This window comes from Leptodactylus fuscus, chromosome 1 (assembly GCF_031893055.1).
Source record: "Leptodactylus fuscus isolate aLepFus1 chromosome 1, aLepFus1.hap2, whole genome shotgun sequence".
NCBI lineage: Eukaryota > Metazoa > Chordata > Amphibia > Anura > Leptodactylidae > Leptodactylus > Leptodactylus fuscus.
This window is the reverse complement of record NC_134265.1, coordinates 144,195,962-144,214,681: the sequence shown is the minus strand read 5'-3', so window position 1 is coordinate 144,214,681 and position 18,720 is coordinate 144,195,962. Positions and strand designations below refer to the sequence as shown.

Sequence of the window (18,720 nt, the reverse complement as noted above, 5' to 3'; positions counted from 1 at the left end):
CTCTGTGCATCAGCTGCTGAGAATGGCTGATTGGTGGGGGTATCTGGCGTCAGATTCCCTCTGATAAGATATTGATGAGCTATCCAATTTTATCCCAGAAAGTTTTTTCTTAATGTCACACAGGGTGTAAGGTTACCTGAACTTAAATTAGAGACACAAGGGGTTCCCTACTCAAAGACTACTGAATATAAAAATTAACTTTTATTATTAATAATAATAATAATAATAATAATAAATATATATTGAATCACTAATGACTAGTAAAGGTTTGTTAGGATAAGGTGAACTTAACTTGTCCCCATGGTTAGTATTGTAGAAATTGACCTTACACTACAATTGTGATCACAGCAATATATTTTTCTGTATCCCGAGGATTTTGTATTGATATGGGACTACTAAGGTTTTTCTTACCACAAGTGCTTTATTCACATCAATATTGTTCATAACATCTCTGTAGTATCCTCCATGATATTTCTGAGTGAATAAGGGACCTGAAAGAAGAATGGATCAGAAACCTCTGTATTCTCCATGTCTGTTTATGGGAGATATCATAGCTAGAGATAAGCGAGTAGGTATTTGATAGAATACTACGGTATTCAAAATACTCATACTCATTCGAATACTACTCGCTATTCACAGTAAAGATTCGATTCAGAGCCAGCGTTGATTGGCCGAATGCTATACAGTGTATAGCATTTGGGAAATCAGTGCTGGTTCTGCAGCAGGCTCGTCTTTGCTAGTCGGGAGAGCTGGCAGCTTGCTGTTATGAAGGAGCTTCCTTTTTCTCATAGGATTGAATTGACCAGCGTTGATTGGCCAGTGTACAGCATTCGGCCAATCAATGCTGGTTCTGCCAAAGGCTCGTCTGTGAGGAGGCGGAGTCTAAGATCGGACCACAGCAATCTCCATTGTGGTCCGATCTTAGACTCCGCCTCATCACAGACGAGCTTCCGGCAGAACCAGCGTTGATTGGCCGAATGCTGTACACTGGCCAATCAATGCTGGTCAATGCATTCCTATGACAAAAAAGTCAGCTTCCGCATAACCGCAAGCTGCCAGCTCTCCCGACTAGCAAGGACGAGCCTGCTGCAGAACCAGCACTGATTCGGCCAATCAATGCTGGTTCTGCAGGATGAGTAAGGGCTGGTTCACATTAGCGCTTGCCTCCTGTCCGGAAGGAGTCCGCAGGAGGACCCCCCGAACGGAATATCAGCACAACTGCAAGTGCTTTGCAGTTAAAGCGCACGGACCCCATAGACTATTCGTGCGGGCAGTGCGCTGCAAGCACATGGACCCGTTATAGTCTATGGGGTCCATGCGCTTTAACTGCACAGCACTCCTCCTCAACACTCCACAACTGCACTTCGCTCCTCCTAAACACTCCTCCTGCTACTTGTGGACTTGGTGACTCTCCTTTAGTCCAATAGTAGTTTCCCCTGAAACAAGCATTTTTTCCCATAGACTATAATGGGATTCGATATTCGACCGAGTAGTCGAATATTGAGGCTCTACTCGAAATGAATCTCGAATATTTCACTACTCACTCATCTCTAATCATAGATGGTAATCCACCCACTATAATAGTCAGAATTAGCGTTATTCCTCATGTACAAATAAATGGCAGTTTATCCTAAAAAGTCATCCGAAAGGCTAGGCACACATTAACCAAATCTGAAAATGTTAGATGGGTGTACAAAAACAGACCAACAGACCTTCCACTTAAAGGGGTTCTCCTGTGGGTTTGTGTGTTTGGATGTTTGTTCCTCAATCACTGAATGGATTTTGTTGAAATTTCACACACACCGACATATTGCCCAGGAGGGAATGATAGGCTACTCTAATTGTGGGTCACTCACCCCAAATCGCCACCGCGACCCTCCAAAGTTCTCTCCTGCTCTGATGTAGGAGCTGGCATTACGCCAGCCCAGGTCTTTCCACGCACTTCCTATTGGTGCATGGCAGGGTGTGGGCGGGCTATGGAGCTAGCGCTGCAGCAACATACGTTGCCGGCAAAGTGTGGGCGGGCCGATTGACCGGGAAGACCGTAGTCAACATGGCGGCAGCCCACATGCTCCAGCCGCCGCTGCCATCCCAGGCCGCCTACACACTGCCAGCATGCCGGCCGGCTACACAGGACCGGCAGATGTTGCGGACTACACACCATACACAAGGTGAGTCCAGCGGGGTGTCCGGTGTCCACAACGATCGTCTCCATTAACCCTAACGCCGCCTCAGTCACAGCTGACCTGTCCTGATGTCCTCTGCCGGTGCGTGGGCGCTGCGCTGCTCCTTCTCCGCGTCGGCACCCGGACGAAGCGTCATGTTCCTATGGCAGCTGGGAGCCTTGCGCAGGGTCCCCGTCCTGTCGGTCTTTTGCTCCTACTGCAGCCTAGGCTACGTAACCTGCAATAGAAGCGCTGGTATAGCATAGCATAAAACTGGCCCTTCTACTGCAGGCTACGTGCCATAGGCTGCAGTAGGAGCGAAAGACCGACAGCCCGGGGACCCTGCGTACGGCTCCCGGCTGCCATAGCAACGTGATGCCGGTCCCAGGGCTTGCTCCGGGTGCCGGCACGAAACACGAACACAGCACCGCCGGCAGAGGAAATGCCGTCTTAGTCAGCTGTGCTGCGGGAAAAGGGATCTCCGGCTTGCTTAAGGGGGAGAGGGGTGGTGGGGCATGGGTGATCGGTAGGTGTCGGGGGGGGGGGGGGTTGCTGGTTCGGGGAAGGTGCTGGTGGTAGGGGTTAGAGAGGGGGCCGTGGGGGTCGGGTTTCGGGGCAGATTGAAACTGTGGAAAGGGGGGGGGGGAGGGGGACCAAGGATATGGGTGGGTGGTGCTGGGGGGAAGAGGTAGATCTAGGAGGTGACTGTAACTCTAAAGGGGGCTGGAGACGCGGGTGGGGGTTAAGGGGAGAGCCGGGGGTGCAGGTGGAGGGAAAGGGGAGGGCCAGAGGTGCAGCAGCGGGGCTGTGGGGTCCTGGCCCACGACGCTGTGGGAGGTGACTGTGCTGGCCGCAAGGAAAGGGCCATGGGAGGCCACGAGCCGTGCTGCAGGTGGATCGTGCAAGGGTGAGGGGACAGCGGACGAAGTCGCGGGTTATAGCTAGTATAAAATAAATAATAAAAACCATCAAAAATTAGACATGTGACCCTGGGAGTGGAATATGAATCAAATGAGCAAATTTTTTGGGAATCAGTTTCATGCTGAATCCACATTAGAATAGGGAAAATAAAGCAATCTGATAGATGTTGAACAAGGCATAGTTATTAACTCTGTGGGGTTTTCTCATGTAATGAGGTTTCTATTGTACAGAGAATGGTGTGATCGAGGAAAAACATCCAGTAATGCTGTGGCCATAAGCATATGTAAGCCGATGGCTGGTCAGGTAATGGAGGGGGTGTACATCTCACACAGACTACTAAGGTGGGTCAGATGAGAAAACTCCAGAAGGAATGTTTGTTCTCAGCAGCTTTCATCTGCTGAGCATTTTGGTAATGCTCAGTACTGGGCTGGATTTTTAGGAATGACAAATAAGATTGGCAGTGGGACCTGTCATTCTACCCCCTCCAGTCCACACTTTGGGGATGTTCTGGCAGTGACTGAGCTGCAGTGAATCTCCTCGTCAAGGAGGCTTAAGAAGCCAGCTCCAGCAGCAACACTTGGGCAGAGCTTGGCTGGAGTGCCAAATAGAGAGGTCGTTTTTTTTTTGGAGCTGTGTCCTGAATTATTCAACTGGCTTTTGATTTCTGCTGTTATAGGTAAGGTAACCTATTCTATGTTCAATTAGAGCCTAGCTGGGCAGGTATTTATTTTTGCATTGTTTCTTTTTGTTGTTGCTAGAGATGAGCAAACAGTGAAATATTCGAAGTTCGATATTCGATTCGAGTAGCTCCTCAAAACTCGACTGTTCGAACGAATATTATACCCCCATTATAGTGTATGGGGAAAAAAATACTCGTTTAGGGGGAAACCAATATTCGACTCAGGAGGGTCACCAAGTCCACTATGACACCTCAGCAAATGATGACAACACCTTGGGAATGCAACTGGGACAGCAGGGGAAGCATGCCTGTGGGTATCTAACACGCCAAAGTCCCTGTATTACGCCACTAATAATGCGGGAGCTGACTTTTCCCCATAGGAAAGCATTGGCCAGTGTTGATTGGCCGAATGCCGTACAGTGTACAGCATTCAGCCAATCAATGCTGGTTCTGCCAGAGGAGGCGGAGTCTAAGATCAGTCCACAACAGTCTCCATTGTGGTCCGATCTCAGAAGTAGCAGAGTTGACAGAGCTCTACTATATCTCAGATGCTTTCAGGGGCGTAACTACCGTGGTAGCAGCAGTAGCAGCTGCCACAGGGCCCGGGCCATTAGGGGGCCCGGTGACAGCCGCTACCGCTGCGGTTTTTTTCAATAGGCAGTTACGGGCCCTATTCACTTGCCGATCCTGGCTGGGCCGGGATCGGCAAGTGACACCGCGGGCCCCACAGAGGCTATCATTATACTCGGGGGTCTTTGCAGACCCCCGAGTATAATGACCGGCGGATCGGGAGAGGTAATAAACATAAAAAACTGTTACTTACCTCTCCGCGATCCTGCCAGGCCTCCGTCCTACTGCTGTCTGACGTCTCTGACGTCACATGAACCCGGCATGCTTCCCGGGTCATGTGACGTCCGACGTCATTAACGAAGGACGCGAGAGGAGGACAGTACAGCACAGGAGCCGGGGAACAGGTAAGAAGCAACAGTGGTTTTTTTTTTTAATGTTTTTATTCCCGATTTAGTCTCCGATTATTATACTCTGGGGTCTGAAAAGACCCCAGAGTATAATAATTGTTTATGGGTGTCCACAGAGGGACACTATTGGGGTTAACACTGTGTGCAGGGGACACTATAGGGGTTAACACTGTGTGTGCAGGGGACACTATAGGGGTTAACACTGTGTGTGCAGGGGACACTATAGGGGTTAACACTGTGTGTGCAGGGGACACTATAGGGGTTAACACTGTGTGTGCAGGGGACACTATAGGGGTTAACACTGTGTGTGCAGGGGACACTATAGGGGTTAACACTGTGTGTGCAGGGGACACTATAGGGGTTAACACTGTGTGTGCAGGGGACACTATAGGGGTTAACACTGTGTGTGCAGGGGACACTATAGGGGTTAACACTGTGTGTGCAGGGGACACTATTGGGGTTAACACTGTGTGTGCAGGGGACACTATTGGGGTTAACACTGTGTGTGCAGGGGACACTATTGGGGTTAATACTGTGTGCAGGGGCAAGTAAGTAAGGGACATAATAGAGTGCGGAGGAGGGGGTCAGTCGAGGTCTTCGGCGTCAGTTGGGATGGGGGGGGGGCCATGTCAAAAGTTCGCCACGGGGCCCCGCCATTCCTAGTTACGCCACTGGATGCTTTTATGTCCTGGGTGAAGGCTGCTGCCGCTATACAGACACAGACTATGGTGGAGATACTGAAGCATCTTGTACAGTCCAAGTTGCAGCAACAACATACAAATCATTTGCTGATGGAGCAAATTGCGCTCCTTAAAGAGACTGCTGTCACTAGCCCACAAAGACCTGTGGAGCACAAAGATGAAAAGCGGGCCGTGCAAAGAGCTTTGCAAAAGATGACCCCAGATGATGACATGGAGGCCTTCCTCACTGTGTTTGAGAGAGTGGCCGAACGGGAGAAACTGCCAGCTGCTAACTGGGCAGACGTCATTACACCCTATTTGAACGGTGAACCAAGACCGTATCAAACAAACAGAGCTGAAGGACAGGGTAGAGTAGAAGTGTGGAGGGGAAAAACCAAACTCACACACAAGGCAACACTCACACCGCTTCAAAGTCAGCAGAAACTTCCACAAAGAATCCTCCTCACTGAGCCACGAATTATAGTTGGATACGACGAAAACTGGCAACTAGTGAAGCCAGCCCTCTTCCTTATACAGGCCCCAGAACCATCCGATAGGATGATGGTAATGACCAACACCTGAGGCTCAATCCAAGGCTGATACTCAATGCCCCAACAGATGGCACAATGGCAAAGAAACCACTAGAAGACCACAGAACACCAGATCAATCCCCCTCCAAACCCCAGCAGAAAAAAACACAAATTATTTACAAATATTCAGGTCGTGACACGGAGAAAACAGGAGAGGATTCTCCAAAGATTTTATTGGCCAGGCGTGTACAGGGAAGTGAAGGACTACTGTGCGTCCTGTCCTACATGTCAGGTACATGCCCTAGCCCCACATTTCTGTAGTCCCTTGGTTCCCCTGCCCATCATTGAAGTGCCTTTTGAAAGGATTGGTAGAGGTCACCAATATATTCTGGTTGTCTTAGATTACGCTACTCGCTATCCTGAGGCGGTTCCCTTGCGTAATACGACATCAAAGAGTATTGCCCGTGAGTTATTCTATATGTTTTCAAGGACAGGCATACCTAAAGAGATACTGACCAACCAAGGCACACCGTTCATGTCAAAGGTGATGAAAGAGCTATGCAAGCTGTTTAAAATTACCCACATATGGACCTCTGTGTATCACCCCCAGACAGATGGGTTAGTGGAGCGCTTTAATAAGACTCTCAAGCATATGCTTAAAAAGGTGGTAGAAAAAGATAAGAGCCCAGTAGAAAAATATTCCTTCAGCACAAGAGGTCTATAGTAAAACTTGACTTTTATTGGAAAAATATAAAAAAAAAAAAAAAAAATAGGTACCAGACATAGGAAAAAAGATGTAGAAAAACTTACATGGTCAATTCCAAGTATGCATGTATGGTTGAAGACAGACAAGCCTACGCGTTACGGGACATCCGTCCCTTACTCATGGCATTGCCATGAGTAAGGGACGGATGTCCCGTAACGCGTAGGCTTGTCTGTCTTCAACCATACATGCATACTTGGAATTGACCATGTAAGTTTTTCTACATCTTTTTTCCTATGTCTGGTACCTATTTTTTTTTTTATATTTTTCCAATAAAAGTCAAGTTTTACTATAGACCTCTTGTGCTGAAGGAATATTTTTCTACTGGGTTCTTGCATTGTTCCACCCCAGCCGGGGGTGTATTTTTTCGTGCACTCTTGGTCTAGCTGATTCTCTTTAAGATTTATGGTGAGCTGTGGACTGTGTTTTTTCTTGTGCATTGGTAGAAAAAGATGGTGGTGACTGGGTTTGTCTGTTGCCAAACCTGATGTTCTCTATTAGAGAGGTTCCACAAGCGTCTACAGGTTTTTCCCCTTTTGAATTAGTCGATGGTAGACAACCCAGGGGCTTACTTGATATAGCCAAAGAAACCTAGGAAACTGAGGCTTCCCCATACTGTAGTGTCATAGAGCATGTAGCTCAAATGCAGGACCGCAATTCAACAGTCATTCCAATTGTAAAAGAACATCTGCAAAGAGCACAAGAGGCCCAAAGTAGAATTTACTGCCAGGGTCCGAGAGTTTAACCCAGGAGACAGAGTCCTTATTTTGGTGCCTACTGTGGAGAGCAAGTTCTTAGCGAAATGGTAAGGCCCATATGAAATTGTGGAAAAAGTAGGGCCAGTCAACTATAAGGTTCACCAAACAGGGAAAAGGAAGCCTTTTCAAATCTACCATGTGAACTTGATTAAGCCCTGGAACCAGAGGGAATCCTTGGTGGCCTCAAATACAGAGAATTTGCACAGCGGAATCCACGTCATAACCCGCCCCTTTACAATGGTGGTCTATGGAGACCACTAGCGTTCTTGTTTCCGCTATCGGCAACTGCCGATAGCGGAAAAAAAGAAGCGAGCTGCCCTTTCTTCAGGCGGATTCCACGGCTCGCTGAGTTGCGGCTGCCAGCCGCAACCTCCGGCATCGGCCCATTCACATACCTCCCAACTTTTGGAGAACTGAAAGAGGGACAAAATGTGCGCTACGCGCGCCGCGACAAATTTGTGTTGACTCCGCCCACTCGTTAATTTTTCATGTGCCCGCACACAGTATAATCCTCCTACAGTCACCCGTAAATTATATGTCCCTCTCTATCTCTCCCCCAGTTTCATATACACCCTTCATCTGCCCCCAGATTCGTGTCCTCTCCATCTCTGCCCCCAGATTCGTGTCCTCTCCATCTCTGCCCCCAGATTCGTGTCCTCTCCATCTCTGCCCCCAGATTCGTGTCCTCTCCATCTCTGCCCCCAGATTCGTTTCCTCTCCATCTCTGCCCCCAGATTCGTGTCCTCTCCATCTCTGCCCCCAGATTCGTGTCCCCACATCTCTGCCCCCAGATTCATGTCCCTCCATCTCTGCCCCCAGATTCATGTCCCCACATCTCTGCCCCTAGATTCATGTCCCCACATCTCTGCCCCCAGATTCATGTCCCCACATCTCTGCCCCCAGTTTCATGTCCCTCCATCTCTGCCCCCAGATTCATGTCCCTCCATCTCTGCCCCCAGATTCATGTCCCCACATCTCTGCCCCCAGTGTCATGCCGTCCTCTCCTTCATCTGCCCCCAGATTCACGTTCCACCTCCACATTAAACTTACCTTCTCCTCCGCTCCCTCGCCGCTCTCTGCCCGCCTCTCTTGCTGACACATGCGGCTGAAGGAAGGAGCTGACACAGGTCAGCTCCTCGCTTCCCCGCTGCCCGCCTCTCTCCCTGACACATGCGGCTGAAGCTGCTCGCGTGCTCGCTTCGCCGCTGCGTCTCTCTCTCGCTGACACATGCGGCTGAAGCGAGGAGCTGACCTGTGTCAACTCCTTGTTTCGCCGCTGCCGCCGGCTCCTGTCTTGTACATCGCGTCTACAAGCCAGGAGCCGGCGGCAGCGGCGAAGCGAGGAGTTGACACAGGTCAGCTCCTCGCTTCAGCCGCATGTGTCAGCGAGAGAGAGACGCAGCGGCGAAGCGAGCAGCTTCAGCCGCATGTGTCAGGGAGAGAGGCGGGCAGCGGGGAAGCGAGGAGCTGACCTGTGTCAGCTCCTTGCTTCAGCCGCGTATGTGATCAACTCAGATCGGCGTCCTCTGGACGCCGATCTGAGTTGAAATCGGGACATACCTCCCTCCAACCGGGACCGCGGGACATGTCACCCAAATCGTGACTGTCCCGCGGAAATCGGGACGGTTGGGAGGTATGCATTCATTTGAGCCGACTCCGGGGTGGGGGGAGCCGCAACATCGTGGTAGGCGGGTTTTGACCATATTTTGACTTGGCTCACCGAGTCAAAATATGGTCAAAATCCACCCCACCGCCCCCCGTGTGTGAACAAGCCCTATAGTTACACAGAGTTTTCTGGCAGCGTATTTTGATGCAAAATACACCTAAAATCCACCTGCCAAAATGTCTCCCATTGACTACATACTTTAGGATGTATCCTGGGGCAATGATGCTCAAACAGTGGTAGGGATAAGGGCATTTTATTGGGATGTTTCTTGTGACATAGAATTTGGCTGATTACTTTCAATGGGTCACACAGTACTTATATGAAATATGATTATAGGACCCCTTTAAAAGTCAGTGGGGTCGGTTTTCATTTTAGCAGACACCATGACACAAATGTGATACCAGGTAATACCAGGTGCAGCAGCAGCCCTCTTTCTCTCACGAGTCTGCGCTGGAAACATAAGCGCTGGGATCTGATTGGTTACTACAGGCACCTGCTACGCTTTAGCATTAGCTCCTGCAGCTGAGCTCTGAATACCACAGCGCTTCACTGACAGTCAGCTGACACAGAGACCTCGCGAGAGCGTGAAATGTCGCGATATTTCCTAGTCTGTGTAATATGTAACATATTACATCGCTGATAAGTGGAATATATCGCGTATACCGTACAAGCCTTACTTCGCCTACATTTACATAGATTTTCTCTGTTTCAGGCAGTCATGAACGCATGGCCAATAGACCGCCTACTCTGACGTCATTACGTCGACCCATCTGTGCTACGTAACGTGGAGACAGAGGCTTCGTGAAGCGGAGGGAGCACTGTGCTGAGGTAAAGCGTGAGCGGGTGGGCAGGACCGAGCCCATGACATTCCTTGGTATTAGACCGGCGGAAGATTACCGCGTGTCATTGAGGCATTCTGTCTGCTAGTACTATGGTGTGCTCATGTGGCTTGCACAACCTCATACTGAACCTATGTGGTGTGTAACCTTTAGGGCTATTGTACATAAAGCACCTGGACTGACCAGTGTCTTCCATATACTGGCCAGCCACAGAGCAATCCTCTGACATGGTGGCCATCCCTTTAAAGCCAGTCAGCTGAATGTGATGTGGATATGGTAGTTATTAGGCTTTTTTAATGGTCTTACCTATGATTTTATGAAACATGCATGTTAGACATTACAATAACAAATAGCCAGTTTTCACCCATTGACTCCTGCTACAGCCCCGATGGTCCCTGCCAATCCTCCTGCAGTGATATCTTGTACATCATTCACATGACTGCTGTATCTGTATAACCTGTGATTCCTAAGGCCAGGGATTGGTTGTAGCAGTCTGTATTATGTACGTCATAATACTGGAGTGGCGTGGGAATTGAATGGGTTAATACTGTGTTTATTTTATGCCATCCAGACATTAAATGTTATATTCTTAGTAGGGTTAAGCGATCATGTTCGGAAAAGATCGGATTACGATCGGCGATCAGAATTCCGAACACGATCTTTTTAGGTGGGAGATCGAGATCGGTGATCATTTACTACAATGCTTTGCTACTGGCCAAGCATTGTGGGAAAAGCTAACCATGTTAGCCTTTACACTGAGTATATGCTCCACTCATTCTGAGCGGAGTGTATACTCAGTGTGAAGGCTCTGCTGCGGTTCCATAGGAATGAATGGAAGTAGCCGGCACACAGCCTTAACCCCCTGCGCGCCAGCTGTGTCCATTAATTCTAATGTAAACTAGCTAACATCTCTAGTAGTTACTTACCTGCAGAGATGTCTGGTGCACGGTGTTCTCGTTCTTCTTCGCCTCGCTGGCCCCACCTTCCAGGTTAGTGTTTAAAGGGGTTGTCCCACGTCGCATACTCACCAGTCTTCGTTGCTCTAAAATCTTCCGGTTTTGTTGCGTCATTGGTGGGCGGGGTCACATATGCAAAGCCAAATGGCGAGATGCCGCTGGCCCTGCGTGCCCGCTCATAGACCAGTCTAGCCTTCACAATGCGAATACAGACCCGACATCCGCCTCTCTATTACAGCGGATGTCAGGTCTGTATTCGCATTGTGAAGGCTAGACTGGTCTATGAGCGCGCACGCAGGGCCAGCGGCATCTCGCCATTTGGCTTTGCATATGTGAATACAAACCCGGCATCCGCTGTAATAGAGAGGCGGATGCCGGGGAGTGTAGATGCAGACACCGGCACAGATGCCAGCAACATCACTATGCTTCTGCCCTGCATGAAGCCAGCAGTGGCAGAAGCGATGCTGTTATATCCCGCTCCTCCGGCTGAGGTATTCGATCAAGTATATTCGTTCATCTCTAGTGTGTATGTTATCCCTTTTATTTGCAAGGGTTTCCTCCAGGGGCTCTGGTCTCTGCCAAAGACATCCTGATAGGGAATTTAGATTTTGAGCCCTATAAGGGACAGTGATTTACCACGTCTGTAAATTGCTGCAGTATATGGGCGGGTTCACACCTGCGCCCAGTCTCCTCTTTAGCCAATGCGGCGGGTTTCCGTATTCTGACCTGAGAAACTGGACAGGGGACAAAGACCCGGCGGTCAGTTTTCAAACCCATTCACTTGAATGAGTTTGCAAATTGACTGCCCGTGAGTGTCTTTTGCCTCTCCGTGAAACGATTTCTTCTTTTGTTTTTTGTTTTTTAACCAGACACAGTGTCACACATGCTTGCCTTTGTGTCTTGGTTTAAAAAAAACCCAAAAAAACAGTTTCGCCGTGGACAGTCAGAAGACGCACATTCAAGTGAATAGGTTTGAAAACTGACCGCCGTATTTCTGTCTACTGTCCAGTTTCTCGGGGCAGAAGACGGAAACCAGGCGGATTGGCTAAAGCGGAGACTGGGCGCAGATGTGAACCCGCCCTATTCTGGTTCTACACCAAGAGAAATAAATACTGGGCCTTGGATTTGTTGTCAGATGGGGCAAGTAAGTATTCTTGGAGAGTCTCTTTAAAGGGATCCTATCATTCAGAAGTAATTTTTTGTCCCTAACACGTCGGAATAACCTTAATGGGATCCTATCAGTCAGACACAATTTTTTGTAGGTACCACGTCGTACCTACCTTTCGTCGTCTTCTCCGCACTGCCATTCGCCTATAATCCCAATTCTTGTCGGTATGTAAATGAGCTCTCTTGCAGCACTGGGGCCGGCCCCAGCGCTCAGACAGCACTGGGAGCAGGCATGTCAAACTCAGGGTACCCCGAGGGCCACATGAGTAACAAGAGGTTGTTGCGAGGGCCGCACACAGCAGCTAATGTCACACATGTATTTTAACAGCAGTCATGAAAACAAGATATGAAGTAGTAATATGTAACAGCAACATATATTTAACAAAAATACAGCAATTAAAACTAAACATTTATTTGCTATAATTTTTTTCAATCTTTTTTAAATAAGTGGTGATCAGTCAGCCTTGTTCTCTGAGAAGATTTTGTTAGTTTCATAAAAGAAAATTATCTGTTTATATATACACCCTTCATCTGCCCCGTTTCATGTCCTCCCTCCATCTCTGCCCCCAGACTCATGTCCCTTCCATCTCTGCCCCCCAGATTCATACCCCCCATCTCTGCCCCCAGATTCATGTCTCCCCATCTCTGCCCCCAGATTCATGTCTCCCCATCTCTGCCCCCAGATTCATGTCTCCCCATCTCTGCCCTCAGATTCATGTCCCCCCACTTTCTGCCCTCAGATTCATGTCCCCTCCATCTCTTCCCTCAGATTCATGTCCCCTCCATCTCTGCCCTCAGATTCATGTCCTCTTCATCTCTGCCCCCAGTGTCATGCCATCCCCTCCTTCATCTGCCCTCTGTTTCACGTTCCACCTCTATGTGCACACACATTAAAGAGGACCTTCTTCACAGCACAGCCAATCGCGCGGTGCTGTGAGAGCCGGGAGGAACGCCCCCTCCATCTGCTCGCAGTACTCGTCCATAGACGAGTATTATCAGGAGAGGGAGGGGGCGTTCCTCCCGGCTATCACAGCACAGCGCAGTTGGCTGTGCTGTGAAGAAGGACGTCTCTGACTGAGTGTCAGAAACGCCCTTCTGACCATAGAAGAGCTACGGTACCGGGACCGTAAGCCCTTCACACTGGGCCCACATCGGGAAAGCCGACAGTGCGCTGAACTCAGCGCACTGTCAGCTTTCCGGCAGTATATAGAACTGCCTTACCTTGTCCGACGACTCCGAGTCCTCGCTCCCCCGTCGCACTCTCTCTCTCTCTCTCGTGCGCGCTAACAGTTGTAGACGCGATGTGACGTCATCACGTCTACACAGCAGCGTGTAGCCGCGTGAGTATTGCACCTCAGCGGCCCGCACAAAAGTTTCAAACTTTGTCTCTAAACTTTAGAGACAAAGTTTGAGACTTTTGTGCGGGCCGCAGATATGCCTGTAAAGGGCCGCATGTTTGACATGCCTGACTGGGAGCATCCCCAATGCTGCGAGAGAATTCTCTCCAGCACCGCCTCCTCTTCTTCAGCAGTGTCATCTTCAGCCACTTCTTCCGGCTCAGGTTTCCGACTTCTAGGGCGCTTACAATACTGTGCAAGCGGCCATTTTCTCGTGGCCTGTGGGCATGCGCAGTCTGCTCTGCCCGAGGCCTAGAAGTCGGAAACCTGCACCGGAAGAAGAGGCTGAAGATGAGGAGGCGGCGCTGGAGAGAGTTCTCTCGCAGCATTGGGGACGCCCCCAGTGCTGTCTGAGCGCTGGGGCCCACTCCCAGTGCTGCAAAATAACTCATTTACATACCGACAAGAACCGGGATTGTAGGAGAACGGCGGCGCACAGAAGACGACGAAAGGTAGGAAATGAATAGCCTTTCTTAAGGCTATACCGATGTGGTATCTGCAAAAAAAATGTATGACTGATAGGATCCCTTTAAGAAAGGCTATTCGTCTCCTACCTTTAGATATCTTCTCCACAACGCCGTTCCGTAGAAATAACGGTTTTCGCCGGTATGCAAATGATTCTCTCACAGCACTTGGGGTGGGCCCCAGCGCTCAAACAGCACTAGGGGCGTCCCCAATGCTGCCAGAGAACTCTCCAGCGCCGCCTCCATCTTCTTCAGGAACATTCTCTTCCTTTGTCTTCTTCCAGCGCAGGCTTTGAAACTTGTAGGCTTCAGGCAGAGCCTACTGCACATAGGCCATAATAAAATGGCCACTTACTGCGTAAGCAGACAGAACCTTCTCTCTTCCCCAGGAACTGCTCAGGACTGAGGTCTTGCCAACTTTTATACGCCTTTATTGAAACCTAGCTCCCATCTATACAAGAAAGCTCCTCCGTAGCAGGACAAGAAGAGGTTAACAGGAAAGGCTTTCTCACAGCTGAGGTTTTGTTTAAAGACATCTGAATCCTCACTTACCACACATAAGTGAGGAATCTGAGGGAGATATAGCGACCTTCCAGAATTTTTCCACTCACCTTCTCACAATATTAAATAAACCATATTTAAAAATAAATATAAAAATCCTGCACAGATCTGTTTTTTTATGAATGAACCTAAGGGTATTTTCACATTGAGATTTTTGCAGGCTAAGAAATATCTGTTTTAGAAATTAGGAAATGGTTTTATGATGCATTTTATGACACTTTTTTTTGTCGCAGTTTTCTTTTCCAGCGCACTGTATGGACCAGGAAACTTCCCTTTTTTTAAAAAAAGACAAACAAAAAAAAACGCTCACGGTTTTTAATGAAGTTTTTCCGCCTCTCATTGATTTCAGTGGTTTTTTCAAGATGGAATCTGTCTGAAGACAGGTCATGTCGCTTTTTTTTTCTCTACCTGAAAAAATCAGAGGCAAAAAACTGCTGCTGACTCCTATTGAAATGAATGGAATGGATTTATTTTATTTTTTTTAAGTCAGATTCCGCCTCAAAATCAGCCTGCAAAAAAGTCAGTGTGAACATACCCTAAGGCTGAAAAAGTCAGGACAAGGTAAAGAAACAATGTCAGTAATTTCCATTTTTGACATTAAATATACTCCTATTTACTGAAACCTGAATATGGCCTTCACAAGTTGTTGTAAATGTTATTCTCCTAGTGCCCACTGTCATGGTGATGAAAGCTTCTATAGAGGATGACGACTCTGGATGGGATATTTCCATGCAGGACAAGATGGGAAAGGCCAATGCCAACTGGATTGATATAACACAGGAATTCAGAGATGCATGTAGCGGTAATTGTGTATATTTGAGATACAATATTCTTTCATGTTTTCCTAAAACCTGAATACCTGCTTTTTGTATTTCCTTTCTGACAAGTTTTTACCAATTAATTTTTGTGATTATCCTTGTTTTTATAGTTAGAATTCTATTAATACCACTGTTTGGGTAAGTTCACACGGGGTATCTTGGTCAGGATTTCGAGGCCGTATCCGAGGCCTCAGGTTCCGGACCAAAAAACTCTGTGTGAACTTACCCTTAAAAGGAAGATGCACTAATTTTTATCGTTCCAGTGCTTCTAAAATGACCAACGAAGCAGCTCTGCAAGTATAAATTTTTCGGTGTATCTCTAACAGACTATAAACACAATCTGTGTAGCTGCAGTTGTATTGCTTTCTATGTCCAAATGAGAAGTAGGGGACAGATGAAATAGTGTATTCCTACAGGACCAGACTACACAGTTTGTATATTGAAATATAACTGGGCAGATAATTTGTAAGCCTCAGAAGCACTGAATTATATAGTAGAAAAATTCAGATTTTTTTTTTGTTTAATATAATTTTTTTATTTTCTAATATTGTAATAACGTTATGTAGTCCGTTTCTGCCGTAAATATTTTTTTGTATTCTGCTTGTGTTATAATATTTCTGGTCTTTCTCTCGTATGTAATAATGTAAAGATGTAATGTCTTTTTTGCAGAGTTGAAGCTAGGTGAACTGCTACATGACAAGCTGTGAGTATAAGTGTGAATAAATGATATATTCCTGAAGTGATGCATTCAGGTCACAAGATGATATCATAACATTTCCTTTTTACTTTAAGTTTTGGCCTTTTTGAAGCCATGTCGGCCATTGAAATGATGGATCCTAAGATGGATGCTGGAATGATTGGGAACCAAGTTAATCGGAAGGTGCTTAACTTTGAGCAGGCAATAAAGGTTAGTGTGTTGTGTGCCCAAATTAGCCAACAAACTGGATAGGAAACTTAGATCATCAGCGAAAGTGGGGAATTGATGTAGGAAATCTCTGTAGGGCAGCGGAATATGAAGAACATGAAATCTATTTGCAAAGTCGGTTCACCTTAACCCCTTCCCAACATGTGCCGTAATAGTATACCGCAGCTGAGAATGGTTTCCCTCAGAAGTTGTGTGCACCATGTAAAAAGGGTGTTAGCACTATTGTACAACTGGCACTGTTCTCTAACACCTGCAGTTGTTTGTTAATCCCTTAGATACCGCTGTCTATCATCATTTTGTGGCGCTGATCAGCCTCTCCGCAGCGTGTTCGGGTGCGTATGTCCCTATGAAGCAGCCCGGGGTCTGATCAGTGACCTCCGATCAACCATATTGAATAGGCTGTCAGTCTATTCAATTGCAAAGCTTGGCAGCCTTGCATACACTGCAGTACATGTGTATTGCAGTGTAAACTACTCAACCAGTGATGGGAAGATTACTTACTTACAAGTCCCTTATTGAGACAAAAAAAGTGTTAAAGAAATTAATAATAAAGCCCTCAAAATGCCTTTTACATTTGTATTGCTGTCTATGGGACTTTTAATCAAATGATTGCAGGTTCAAGTCCCCTAGTGGGGGCTAATAAAATAGTGAAAAAAAAAAAAAAACTTTAAAAAAAATATAATAAGAAAATAAAATAAATAAAAGTTCTACATCACTCCTTTCCCTAGAATTCATCCACCAGCAACCGATCTCCATTATGCAGGTTTCCGTTTTCTGTCGGCAGACGACGGAAACCGACATTCACTGTCCTCTGGTGAGTGCCTGTGAGCGTCTTCTGCTCTCTGCGGCGAAACTTTTTTTTATTTTTTACCGGACACAAAGTCCTGTATGTCCACATTTGTGTCCAATTTAAAAAAAAAAAAAAACAACAACAAAAAAAAAACACTTTTGCCGCGTAGAGCGAATGAATGGGTTTGAAAACTGCCTGCCGGTTTCTGTCTCCTGTCCAGTTTCTCGGGCAGGAAACGGAAACCTGCATAACGGAGATCGGGAGCTAGTGTGAACCCACCCTCAAAGTAGAAAATGACTGTGAAACACATACACATTAGGTATCCCTGTGTCTGAAAGTGCCCGGTCTACTGAATATAGGGGATCTGCAGTGCTCCTATTCTGTCGGGAAGGGGTTAATAAGAGCACTGCAGGTACGCTATATTCAGCCAGACTGAATTCCAAGTGGGGGGGGGGAACCCAGTCTTCCAGCTCAGGGAAGGGGCAGACAGACAACCAAGACACCCCCTCCCCTTTCCCAGCACCCAGCATCCACTGCACCCAAAAACTCCGACCATTTTAATTTTTGAAATTTTCCAGTAGCTGTTGCATCTCCCCCCCTCGGCGTATATGCGGGTCAATAAGTTTTCCAAGTTTTTTGTGGTAAAATAAGGGGCCTTGGCTTATATTCGGGTCGGCTTATACTCAAGTATATACGGTATTTATGTTGTTTGTTGAGTTACATTTTTTTTTTTTGTCGAATGTAAATAGTTACTGCCATTTATTCAGCCAAGTTACTTACTTTATTTTTATTTTTGTAAAGGATGGAAGCATTAAGGTTAAGGATCTAACATGGCCAGATCTAATTGGAATCATGGATACATGTTTTTGTTGTTTGGTAAGTATACTAATTATTTTTAAGATATTAGAGGATGTTCTATAAAGAAAGGGTATTCTGTATATACTCGAGTATAAGCCGAGTTTTTCAGTACAATTTTTGTGCTGAAAAAGCCCCCCTCGGCTTATACTTGAGTCAAGCAAATACATTTTTTTTTTATTTTTTTATTGGGGGGGGGTTATGACCAGCCACAATAGTAATGTATAGAATTTCATACATATAAAAGTAGAAAATGACTGTGAAACACATACACATTAGGTATCCTGTATCTGAAAGTGCCCGGTCTACTGAATATAGGGGATCTGCAGTGCTCCTGTTCCGTCGAGAAGGGGTTAATAGAAGCACTGCAGATACCCTATATTCAGCCAGGCTGAATTCCAAGTGGGGGGAAAAAAACTCAGTCATCAAGCTCAGGGAAGGGGCAGACAGAAAACCAAAACACCCCCTCCCCTTTCCCAGCACCCAGCAACTACTGCACCCAAAAACTCCGATCACTTGAGTTTTTGAAATTTTCCAGTGTCAGTGCAGCCCCCCCCCCATCACCTCCCCTTGGCTTATACTCGAGTCAATAAGTTTTCCCAGTTTTTTATTAAATTATTTATTATTACGGTAGTTTAATCCAGGCCATAATTATAAACATTTCTTCCATGATATTCACAGATTGTATACGACCCTGATTATTTTCACATGTTTGGTGTTTTTTTTTTTATTATTAACTTTTGTTTATAAAATCCCCTGTGCTATTCTATATCTGTAAGAAACAGACAGCACTCAGATGGCATCTGTAT

At 46.9% G+C, this 18,720-nt stretch overlaps 1 protein-coding gene across 1 annotated transcript in view; it reads left to right on the top strand.

Moving 5' to 3' along the window:
• Nucleotides 1-9,788: 9,788 nt before the first annotated feature.
• NAA35 (N-alpha-acetyltransferase 35, NatC auxiliary subunit) overlaps nt 9,789-18,720 on the top strand; it is a 43,550-nt gene continuing 34,618 nt past the window's right edge. Inside the window, exons 1-5 of the mRNA XM_075277909.1 lie at nt 9,789-9,967; nt 15,191-15,325; nt 16,011-16,044; nt 16,134-16,248; nt 17,858-17,932. Of these exons, the coding sequence (XP_075134010.1) occupies nt 15,202-15,325; nt 16,011-16,044; nt 16,134-16,248; nt 17,858-17,932 (348 nt within the window). The 5' untranslated portion in view covers nt 9,789-9,967; nt 15,191-15,201. The remainder of the gene's footprint in view (nt 9,968-15,190; nt 15,326-16,010; nt 16,045-16,133; nt 16,249-17,857; nt 17,933-18,720) is intronic.